Source organism: Ursus maritimus, unplaced genomic scaffold (genome assembly GCF_017311325.1).
Source record: "Ursus maritimus isolate PB19 unplaced genomic scaffold, ASM1731132v1 scaffold_32, whole genome shotgun sequence".
NCBI classification, from domain to species: domain Eukaryota; kingdom Metazoa; phylum Chordata; class Mammalia; order Carnivora; family Ursidae; genus Ursus; species Ursus maritimus.
The window spans coordinates 2,281,386-2,292,983 of record NW_024425786.1 but is presented as its reverse complement, the minus strand read 5'-3'; the positions used below and the strand labels follow the sequence as shown (position 1 = coordinate 2,292,983).

At 60.1% G+C, this 11,598-nt stretch overlaps 1 protein-coding gene across 1 annotated transcript in view; it reads right to left on the bottom strand.

Moving 5' to 3' along the window:
* The window catches only part of CCDC27 (coiled-coil domain containing 27), a 13,864-nt gene extending 3,158 nt beyond the window's left edge, over nt 1-10,706 (bottom strand). Inside the window, exons 1-10 of the mRNA XM_008707807.2 lie at nt 10,293-10,706; nt 9,656-9,788; nt 8,465-8,575; nt 7,744-7,901; nt 5,242-5,421; nt 4,143-4,400; nt 3,506-3,884; nt 3,227-3,357; nt 1,124-1,201; nt 618-830 (exon numbers count right to left, since the gene is read on the bottom strand). Of these exons, the coding sequence (XP_008706029.1) occupies nt 618-830; nt 1,124-1,201; nt 3,227-3,357; nt 3,506-3,884; nt 4,143-4,400; nt 5,242-5,421; nt 7,744-7,901; nt 8,465-8,575; nt 9,656-9,788; nt 10,293-10,706 (2,055 nt within the window). The remainder of the gene's footprint in view (nt 1-617; nt 831-1,123; nt 1,202-3,226; nt 3,358-3,505; nt 3,885-4,142; nt 4,401-5,241; nt 5,422-7,743; nt 7,902-8,464; nt 8,576-9,655; nt 9,789-10,292) is intronic.
* Between the last annotated feature and the right edge of the window lie 892 nt (nt 10,707-11,598).

Genomic DNA, 11,598 nt, shown 5'->3' with positions numbered 1-11,598 from the left:
CCCCCCCCTCCCCGCTCTGGGGGCCCCGGCGGGTCACTTCGCCCTCCGGCTGCAGGCTCCTTATGCGAGCAGTGAGGACGCTAGGAACACCTGCTTCGTAGCTTTGTTCTTCACGAGGTTGGGAGACTTCAAGGAGCTGCTTAGAACGGAGCCAGACCCATGCGCGCACCCCCAACACTAAATAGACTGCGTTGTTACTATCATACCCCGGCCCCCCAGAGCGCTCCTTCCTGGCCGGCTGTCCAAACCCTCGTCGTGTCCCTTCACAGGACAAGCCAAGACAGCACCCTCAGGGCTCCCTCCCGCCGCCCGGCCAAAGTGTGCAGCCCCATCCCGCCTTTGCTCTCTCCGCCACCATTTCCGGAGCGCCCGCTGGGTGCCGGGGGCGGGGCTACGAGGACTGAGCGAGTCTAAGCCCGCCCTGCTCCGCGCGCCTCCTGCCTGCTCCGCGCACCTCCTGCCTGCTCCGCGCGTCGCCCGCCCGCTCCGTGCACCGTCCGCCTTCCCCGCGCACCTTCCGCCCGCTCCGCCCGCTCCGCGCGCCTCCCGCGGGCTCCGCGCACGGTTCGCCCCCGCGGGCGGTGGGCGGGCGCCGGCGCTCCGCACGCAGGGCCTACCCGGGACTGGGCGCTCTCCAGGGCCACGCGCGCCTGCTGCTCCGCCTGCTGGATCATTTCGTTCTTGCTCAACATCTCCTCCTGCAGCCATTTCCGTCTCTGCAGGTGGTTCTGGTTCTGGCTCACCTGGGCCTGCAGCTGGCTGACCTTGGCGTCGAACTCCGCGATGGTGTGCTCCTGCTTTGCGAGTTTGCTCTGCAGCTCCAACACTTGCTGCAGGGGAGCCAGGGAGGACAGGGGAGTAGGCCCACCTGGCCCAAACGGGTCCCCAGTGATCCCCCCCTTCTTCCCCCAAAAGACAGACGGCCGACTCTCACGGAGTCAGGTCTGGGGCCGGCAATGGCAAGCAGCCTCTGTGTGCGCTCCTGGGATTCCTTCACTGGGGTGGTGCCTAAGGGAGGGGGGCCCCGACTCACTGCGAAGGGGTTTCCAGCTCATCTTGCCCGCGCTGTCGGGACTTACAGCAAGAACAGCGATCTGGCTGCTTAACCACCCCTGGCGGTCACCTGGCGAAGAAGAAGGTTGTCCTTCTCGATGATGCCCATCATCTCTTCGTGCTTCTTGTCTTCCCTGATGTTGGAGAACTGGAAGGCAGATGGGGGGGGGTTTTGGCTCAGGGGGACTCGGGGGGCAAGAGGACAGATGGAACGCTCGCATCCAGCTTTTCTCCCTGAGCCTCAGTACGATGAAAGCAGCGGGACTTCTGCCCAGAGCAAGAAGAGGGGAAACAGCAAACCGGTGGGGAGCTGGGCAGCAGGGCCCGGAAGGCCGGAACCTCCACCAGCGGGGGCGGGGCGTTGACAACAAGCCCAGCTCTCTCTTCAGAGTCCCTAAATCTCAGAAATTGGTGGTGCAGCTTCTTCCGGATCCGGACCCTAATGTGGGGAGGATCGGTGGATACTTTTCCAGAAACCAAGAGCCGAAGACCGGTCCCTGCCCTCAAGCGGCCGGGAGCCTGTGCCGTGTTCCTCTGGTGGGAGGCTGGATGTCGGGGGCACAACAGAGGGTCTGCAGCTGGGGAGGTGCCAGGCACAGTGGTGGGTGCACCCCCAAGCTCCAGATGGGGGACGTCAGTGCCGAATGTGCATGCCCCCGCTGTCTTCTGGTCTTGGCTCCCAGAACACCGGCAGCTAGGCCTTCTCATTCCAGGCAAGAAACTTTCAGGTTCCCAGAAGATCTAACAAGACCATCTCCAAACGCTCAGCTGAAACGCCCACACGTGCCCGCACATGTGCAGCACAAACTTACCAGCCCATGCGCAGAGACCCCTCAGCTCTGACACAAGTGGGGCTCTCGTGAAGGACAGACACCAAGACAAAGGGACCCAGGGCACTTGCAGGAGATCGAAAAGGTTCAGGAAGCTGGGCCCAGCGATTGTGAGTGTTCCGTAGGGAATGGACAAAAGACACTGAATCGTGAAATAGAAGAAAAAAGGACGTTCAGAGAACAAGGGAGATCTCGGAAGCCGTCCGAGCGACAAAGCAGAGCACAGGAGGCGGCTGTGGATAAAGTGCCCGAACGTGGGCGGGGGAGCAGCAGGGAGTGGGCAGCAAGAAGAGGAGGAACAGGGGTCCTGGGATGCCAGGAGGAGGGTTCAAGAAACAAGACGGAGGGGAGAAAAAACAAGATAAGCGATGTAAACTTCCAGAGCGGAGTTTCAGGACTCCTGGGACCAAGATGGCGCCCAGCGGTTTTCCAGAGAGGGAGCAGTGCGCCCAGACTGCTGTCCCAGGCAAGTGAGTCAGGAACGCGCAGGGGTCCCCCCAGCAGCCTCGGCGCTCGGGCCCCCGGGGCAGTGCCTTCTCCGGACGCAAAGTGCTCTCCCGGCTGTGGTTTGACATCCCAGCAAGTTCTACTGACACGTAGAATAAGGACATTAGCCCCCCAAATTTGCACCCACTTATTCTTTTATCAGAAGACTACTGCAGGATGCACTCCAGTGAAAACATGGGAGTAGATCAGAAAAGAGAACGAACCTTAGTTCTGTTCAGCAAAACCTGTGTTTGAGTCCTGGGCGGGCACAAGCTGCTGACAGCCATACCCCGAGCACCGCATAGTGGTGGGACGGCACTGGCGGGAGGCACACCTCCCTGTGCTGGGGGGCCTGGGCAGGGGAGGAAAGAGGGAAGCACTAGCTAATGCGAGGATGGAGAAAATTCCAGAATGGGCATTAGAAGCATGCCATCTGGAGACCTGCAGAGTGATGCCTAAAGAAGAGGTGAGAGCAGTCGCCCTGGGGGACGGGAACACGAGAGGGTGGAGGGTGGGACATGCCCAGTTGTGTGACAAGCCTGTGGGACTATTTGATTCTCTAGCCTGTGTGCATGAATAACTTCAATAAAACAAAATGCTTAGCAAGGGGTGGGCTTGGCGGACTGGCGGCCTCTCTAAGCATGTGTGTGTTCAACCCAGGGACTCAAGCACTGGGGATGCTGGAGAAGTGGCCGGGAGCCCAGAGGCCCAGGGAGGATGGTGCGGGCCAGCAGGCAGTGCAGGGCCAGGGGGCATAGTGTGACCCAGGACAGGCCACCCTGGCTCCCAGCGCCGCCTGCCCAGCAGCGGGATGGCCGGGGCTGCTGGTGCCCACCCTGTGACAGGGGCACGGCCACCTTGTTGGACATGGCTTGTAACTGGTCCTTCCGCTCCCGGAGCTCCTTCTGCAGGGTCTCGTTCTCCACGTTCAACGTCTGCAGCTGCGATTCCTGGAAGTCCACTTGGCGTTGTAAAGACGTGATGGCCCCTGTGTGAGCAGCGGGAAGGAGGGGAGAGAGGACAGGGGGCTGAGAAGCCGAGACAGAGCGGCTCCATGGCCCCAGGCTGAGGGCTGCAGCCACCTCCGTCCCTGGGCCACCCTCCCTCCGGGGGCTCCTGGGCCCCCAGCGCCCCACCTGTTGCGAGCGAGTATCTGGTCCTGGTGACCTCCAGCTCTGTCTGGAACTCCTGGATCACCTGCTCGTACTCCTCCAGCTGGGCTATCAGCTCCTGCTCGAAAGTCTCCTCCAGGGAGTGGGAGCTCCTCCTGCGCTGGTCCCCGTCCTGCACCTCCTTCTCCTCCTCCTCCTCCAGCTCCTCCTCCTCCTCCAGCTGCTCCTGCCACCCACCCCCCTCCTTGGCTGCAGCCCCCTTGCCGCCTGCTGCGCGCTTCCCTTCCCCCTCGGCCGCCTCTTCGGCCGCCTCTTCAGCCTCGGCATCTGCTGCCTCTTCCTCTTCACCACCAAGGGCTTCCGTGTCCTTGCCTCTGCTGAGCGCGGCACACTCCTCCTGGAGCTGAGTAGGGAGGGGGTGCTGCACAGGAGGGCAGGGGGGCGAGCACACCGCCCGCAGCCGCGACGGCCCCCAGCCTCATGGTCTCGGGACACCACCCCTCCCCCGGGGCAGGGGAGCTGGAGCCCCCTTTTCCGGGAGCTGCCCTGCCCCCTGCACCTGTTCGCCTCAGGTTTGGTGGAGGACCCCGGCGTCGCCCGGCAGCCCCGGAGAGGTGAGCTGGGCCAGGCCTGCCTGCTCAGCGCCCCGGCCGGCCCGCACCTGTCTCCAGTGCTGCAGCTCCTCCTCGTCTCTGAAGGAGCTTTTCAGGATGCTCAGCCTCCCAATGGGCCTTGCCACAGTCTCCTGCAAGATGCCCACGGGAGCCTCAGGGCTTCCAAACTGCACCCGCAGCTCCCCCAGGTGATGCGCTGAGACCTGTGCTTCTGGAAGGGGCAGCAGCCTCTCCGGGTTGCAGGGGAGAGGGGACCCAGTTCTTCCTGCCAAGGGTGCTGTGTTGGTGAGAAGGGGGGCAGTGACCTGCAGTTCCCCTGGGAACATGGGGTTTCTGGCCCCCCTGGATCAGCCGTAGGAAGTGGCCTTGCAGCAATGGGCACCCCTCCTTTGTTCCAAGAGCGGAGGGCCAGCCTGCCATGCCCACGTTGCACGTCCCTGCAGGCCCAGTGTGGGCTCACATCCAACAGCCCCTTTGAGGCCAGGGAACCAGGAAGGCAAGCCTATGCCCCCAGGCCTCTTCAGACTCCTGCTGCCCCTGCCGGATGGTCCCGCACCATCCTTGCCCAGGCTGCTTTCTCTGGGGGCATCTCGGGGATTCGGCGATGGTCCGAGGCCCCCACCCCCACCCCAGCATGGTGCCCGGCTGTACTCTCAGGTACGAAAGAAATCAGGTTTTAGAAAGACCAGGTGACTGCTCCACCAGGACCTGCCTCATTCAGTCCTCTGCCCAGACCTGGGGAGGGGCAGCACCGCCTCCCTACTATACAGGCAAGGACACTGAATGTCCTGCAGCCAGAACAGATCAGGCGAATCCAGGCCAGCACACCACAGGGTCCACGGCTAAGCCAGGTCTGCAGACTTCACCTGCAGGGGGCCTTCCGTGCCATGGGGTTTCAGAGGGGCTGGCCTCATCTTACGGGTAAGGAAACGGAGTCCAGAGAGCAGCACGACCTGTCCCAGGTGGAAAAGCAGGCCGGCAGCCAAGCATAGGGGTCTAGCTGCCCAGCTCACGGCTCGTTTCCCGTACTGAGCTCCCATGAGGACGTGACAACCTTCTGGGGTGACGGGCACTTGCCAGGGGCCTGAGGCCACCTGGAGCTTTGGAGGCTTTGGACGCAGAGCCTGTGTCAGGGCGTCCACTCACCTTCCCTCTCTGGCAAACCCATGTCTCCTGGCCTTTGCTTTGGAGGACGCATTTCAGCTGTTTCTTCAAGGCCTCCCTCTCCTCCCAGAGGGCCAAGACCTCCTCATCTCGCTTCTGAAGCAGCGCCTCCATCTCGGACAGCCGCTGCACTTCCTCCCCCAGCGTGAGCAGGCAGCGATCCTGGCACGAGAGCAAGGGCAGCCCCTGGTGCCACGCAGGCTCCTCCGCGACCCACCCTCTCTGGGCACCTGCCGGGAAGCAGCTCCAGCCCAAGAAGAGCAGACCCCGAAATCCCAGCCGCTCCTGCCTGAGGGCAGGGCCCAAATCCTCGCCTGGGGAGACTCCCGGCAGCCTCCCTTTCAGGCCTGGTCCTGGCCAGCTCCCCAGTTGCAGGGGGAGCTCTGTTCTTCCTTGTGGCCCCATAGCGAGCCAGCAGCACCCTCCGAGAGCCACCCCCTGGGGCTTGTCACAGAGCCAGACCCTCTGCCCTCCACCTTCCATGCTCTAAATCACAGTGCCCTCGCTTCCTCAGCCTTGGAGACATGACACTGACATGTTTGGGTCTACGGAAACAGAAGGACTTGCCATCAGCAGCTCTGAACGGAAAGCAGCAGTAAAGGAAGCCCCCGGGCCCGCAGTGCACCCAGCACAGTCCCAGGAGGAAAAGGAAAGAACTTGGAAGTCCCCCAAGTGTTTGGAATTCAAGTGCCAGGTTCCTACATGGTCCGTGAATCAAAGCAGAAGGCACAGAGGAAGTTAGAAAATGTTTTAAACGGAACAATAATGAATATTATCAAGACGGATTGAGACTTGTGGGGTGAAGCTGAGTTGTGGAGCGGACAGATTTGTAGCCCCCCGCGCATCGGCTAGGGCAAGCAAGGAAACAGCGTCTAGGCATCCGTCGGGGGGATCCTGGAAAAAGCTGTGGGCTAAGGGAGGGAGCAGTAAGGATGGGAAGGCGGAGGACCCCGCCGGAGGTGGGGGAGGGGGAGGGGCAGGTGTGGCAGGACACCGGGGATCTCAAGTGTGCGTGGAACTATTTACACGACTGAGCTAAACTAATGCCCCGGGCCGTGGTGATTTAGACCCATGACCCATGCACCTGTCCCACACCAGACAGAGGTTTCTGGAAAGGGGATGCTTGTTTCCAATGGGGCCGCTGAGTGGGCACCATGCCAGCGTGTCGCTGGCGGTGACTCTCTTGCCTCCAGTGGTGTGACCTCTGCCAGCTCAGACCAGGTGGAGATGAGAGAAAGAGCATCCTGAAAGAGCACCGTGGAAGGCCACGGTCGTGGAGGCAGCCACACCTGCAGCCCCTCCCCTGGCTGCTTCACACACGTGAGCTCTCTCCTTCCCGCGGTTTGCAGAGAGCATCCTCTTACACAGATCCGCGAGGCTCTGCCTCACTATAGCCTCAAGCTTTCCCCGACGTGGAATTGCTTTCCCAGAAGGGGTCAAAGGATGTGGACGCCTCTAAAATTGGGACGTCTCTCAGAAAAGGCAGCGTGGCAGGAATACATGTAAGATGAAACCTCATGGGGCCGCGCTATCCGGGCTACCCAGCATTTCGTGGTGCTCATTTCCGTACCTGTCATTAAAGCCTCACCAGCTTTAAAACACCACCACCAACAGGAGAAAGAGAAAGAGAAGGGCCAAGTTAGCACTGTCAGGAATGGAAAAGAGGCTCTCTCTCCTGCAGAAATTAGAGGGGTGTTAAGAGACCACTAGGCACAGGATCAGGCTAATAAATTTGAAAATTTACATGAAGTGGACACATTCCTCGAAAAACATAGCTTATCCAAACTGAAGAGGGAGAAGGAAATCTGAGTATTTTTCAAGGAAGTCAATTTATTATTTGGAAAACCTGCCCCGTGAGGACTCTCCAGGCACACACGGCTTCAAAGATGAATTCTTCACCAATCCCATGCAGACTCTTCCAGAGAATCAAATGGAAAAGAGAAAATGCCTCCCAACTTTTTGATTGTTTGTTTTGAGGCCAGAATTACTCGGACACCGAAAGCAAACAAGGGAATTCCAGACAAGCGAGCTGCGGGCCAGCCTCTGTCACAAAGATGCAGAGGGCAACGTCGCAACAAGTCAGCTCGGAGCTGGAGCGTTGCCTACCGAGCGGATTACTACTGTTTTTAAGAATATATGCTCTTAAGTGGACATGGTGGGTCAAAGGTAGGCGGACAGTTGATGTCATGATACGCGTGGCCAGCTGCAGGCTAGGGAGGGGACAAGATCTGTGCCTACTCAAACCACCACGCGCTGGGATGAAGATGGACGGGCGCCAGAAGGTCTGGAAAGAGCTGGGTCATGGAAGCCTAAGAAGGGTCCTCGTGGTCATTTTTGGCCACGTCTGGAGACCTGCTTGGGTGGTTAACCAGATACCGGAACAGGAGCCCGGGGGGGCTGGCTGGGCCCTCCTCGCAAGCCGGACACGGAGCTGGGGCGTGAGGGTCAGGCTCTCCGCCCAGGACTCAACACGCGTGGCTGTACCTTCTCGTGGATGACCGAGATGTACCAGGGTAACTGTTTCTTCGGGTGGCTCTGCGCCAGGACCGGGCTGCTGGCGACCGGGCTTATGGTCTGGGATTCGCTTCTCTTCCGCAAGTAGTTGAACTCACAGGCACTCTTACTAAAGGGAAGGAGGCGCCCTGTGGAGAAGCCGCAGGGCGTCAGACTCTTTGCGTGCTGAGCCGCCCTGGGGCCTTCCACGGTCGTGTCCCCCTCGCAAGATGCCCCTAGGAAACCCTTTGCTGCCCAGCTGGGCTCCTCCATGCTTCCTAGTGCTGACCCTCTGCACCTGCCCATGCGTGTGTTGCAGAAATGGAAGGAGATCATCAAGGCAGCCCTTGGAGATCCCCAGAGCCTGGGAGTCAGGACACCAGCGGTCACGCTGATGGCCCAGACATTTGCGAGGGGTTTCCTCGCATTCAGATGAAGGAGACCTCTGTGCGCAGAGATCATCTTTGGATAAACCGAAGTAAGTATATTCATGCGTGGGAACAGCGTGTTCTACTGAGGGAGGGGTGCATCCTTGTAAGGGGCATAGCGTCGGGCAGGTGGTCCTGGGAAGGGAGTCCCATGGGGGCATGATCAGGGAGCCCTGGGGGGAGCGGGGGCCCCAGCAGGTGCAAGCAGAGGCCTCAGAGCTGGCCTGCCAAGGAGAGGACCCCAGGGGCATGCTCGTCCCAGTGGCGGCAGGCCCTGCCCTCACCGTCCACCTTCGTGTCCAAGCCCCGCTGGCTGCAGGACGGGTCCTGGGTCACTTTCCAGGAGTCGAAGCCCGTGCACGAGTCCTCAGGCATCTCGGCCGACGTGGACGAGCCTGCACAGTGTTAAAAAGGCCAGCCGATGACAGCTAAGGCCACGTCTTCCCAAGACCTCCCGGGCAGGGACTATGATTTCATTTCTTTTTAAACTTCAGGTAGGATTAAAGGTGACTTTTGTCAGTGGATGTATGGGATTGAATCCTGGGACTAAATCGAACCGCAGTTCCGTCCTCCTGCCCGCCATGGGTATGCCCACCTGGAACAGACCAAGTGCAACTTAACCTCTGCAAATTGATGCGTCCCCTCCCCTGGAAGGACCCCGTGTCCCCTTTTATAAAAATGGCTCAGCCTCAATGTCTCCAAAAGTCCTCTCTACCCTGCCGGGCAGACCCCGTTTCTGCTCAGACGTCATGAATCATGCCAATGGCAGGTGCCCAATGGGCAGCATGTAGGACTCAGTGTGGTCCCTCAGCCCATCCCAGCCCTGCCCAGAATTCATGGACCTGGAGCACTAGCTGCTCTCTGAGGTTCCAGCCCTGAGAAAGGGGAACGTGGAGCCTGCATGGCTGGGGGCTCCTGCTTCTGACATGAACAAGGCCCCCATGGCTAGCCACAGGCACTAAGCCTCCATTTCCCTGTCCCTAAGGACAATGCCATGTATGGGGACGTGGAACCAGCACAGGCCCAGGAACTGGGAGGTCTGGGGCACTGCCCGGCCTGGCCACTGCCCCCCCAGTGACCACTGAGCACCTGGCTGCTCTCCCAAAGCCTCCTGTTCTCCTGGATCAGAACGGTGTGCGGTCACACCAGATCGTTGTTGGGCTCCTTACCAGAGTTGGTGTCTGTCTTTGGCCTCAGACCTCTTTCCTGCAGCTTCCAGAATTTTGAACCTTCTCCCTCTCCCCTGCCCCCAACCCTACTGAGTCTGGCGAATCAGACAAGAGAAAAACAAGAAGGCTCTTCCTTCCCCCTGCCCTCAGCCTGCCCTGCTGCATGCTTTAGCTGGTGCTTCTGCACGCACAGTGAGTTCCCACCACTGACCACCACTCTGGCTGATGAGTGCCGGGAAGGTGGCCTCACTCCTCCAGGGAGGGAGGTGGTTTCCACGCGGGGGCCCCCTCGTTCGTGGCTCTCACCGTAATGAGACATGGACGTGGCCTTGGTGCTGAACTGAGGACAGCCAGGGCGCTTGAGAAACACCTTTCTCAACTCCTGAAGTTCGGCCATGAAGCTGGTGTCCGTGAGGCTGAAGTCTTGCTTGTATTCACCCTGGTGAAGTGGGGACAGCAAGACACTGGGGGAAGAGCCCCTGGAAGCTGCATGCACCAACTGCAGCCATCTGCCCCCATCCCCGAGAAATGCAGGCTTCAGGACAGGCATGTGCACCCACTGGAGAAATCACCGGTGTCCACCTGGGGATCCACAGGTGGCTCTCCGGTCTCCCTGAGCCCACGGCAGATTCAGGAGCCTCCCAACTGTACTATTCTTTCCTTGTCCTCTCTTCCCCCGACTTCGTTCCTTTTTGAGCCTCCCCCTGCCCCCCCACCCCCGCCAAGAGGAAGGCTCAGGGTGGACAGCCATCTTCTCTCCCAGGCTTCAGGGCTGCCAATTCTTTGCACTCCCAGAATGGGTCCGTCTTCCTCTGTCACCAAAGTGTATTTGGAAGGCCATGGCGGATGCCCAGGCTCTGGGTGTTCCGTCAAGGGGGAGAAGCAGGCCAGCCCCACGTTCGCTGTGCCGCTGCCCGGCCGTCCCCCTCCCGGTACCCCGCACCTTCTTCCTGTAGAAGTGACCGATGGCCTGAGCCGACTTGCTGAGGGACTGCTGTCTCTGGCGGAGTTTCCACGCCGGGACCAGGTTGTCCCGGCAGGCCACGCACTGGAGGATCATCAGGCCCTTCTCCATCAGGTTGGGCACCGCGCTGTGCTTCTTCGGCGTGCTGGCTCCACCGACTGGCAGCATCCTCAGGGCGGGGCGGAAGGACTGGAGGATGCCTTGGACAGATGGCCCCTGGGGGCCTCTCTGTCTGGAGCAAGGTGTCGGGGTGGGGGGCAGGGGCTCGAGTGTGGACCTGCCGCCGGGCACAGCCCTGGACACTACCAGCTTCAGAAGCTCCACATCCTTTGGGATCCTGGGAGTGTGTATGGCATCACAGATGTCTCCATAGCAACAAAGCGTGTCATTCATCTTAATTTTCTGTGATTTGACCTCACTGGGAGGGACTGTGTCTCCAGTTGCATTCAGCCTTTAGACTATGTGAGGTGGCTCGTCCCCCTGGGGCAGTACACAGCCCACACCTGCACCACTGGCTCCCCTCGGGGTCAGGCGTCCACATCTTGGGACTTTTGTCTTCTAAGTACTTCTCCACCTCGCTTCTTCATCTCTATCCCTGATGTAACTGTCACCACTCAAATTTGTCACCTTGCAATAGTCTCTCCCTGAATTTTTGTGACAGATTCTTAATTTATATTCACTCCCTCTGCACCCACCCCATCCCGTGCCCAGCAGCCCAGCCCGGCCCTCGCCTGCACTGCCTCTTGCCCCAAAGCTGGGCTTGGTCGGTTATCACTGCCTGAAACAAGGAGGGTGCTAGGCACCCCGGGTTGAGTGAGGATTGAGGTGGCCCCCTGGGTTCCTGGAAGACCCCTGGCATGGGCACCATTGTGTTCATCCATTCACAGTGCAACGCTCCGCACCTCCACACTGTAGAGGCCTTGAAAACAGGACCTGTGCAACCCACTGAGTCCCGCCAAACATCTGTGAATTCCCTAGCACGCGGTGAAGTGTGCCTGGTACTCTGTGTAGACATGGGTCCAGGCGTCTGCCTGCAGTCTTCCTTACATGCATGGGCGTGCACACACGTCTACACAAACATCCCCCACGTGCACACATTCACACACAAAGCCCGGCCTGTCTCCGATGTGAAACCGCATTTGACTGTGATCGGATCCGAGGCAGGAAGGTCGGAAGGTGGCTGCAGCCCCACCGCGTGAGCTCAGATCCCAGCTCTGACAGACTAGGATCTGCATGTCCTTGGCCAGTCCCTCCCCCTCTCTGCACCACTGTGCTCGTCTCTGTA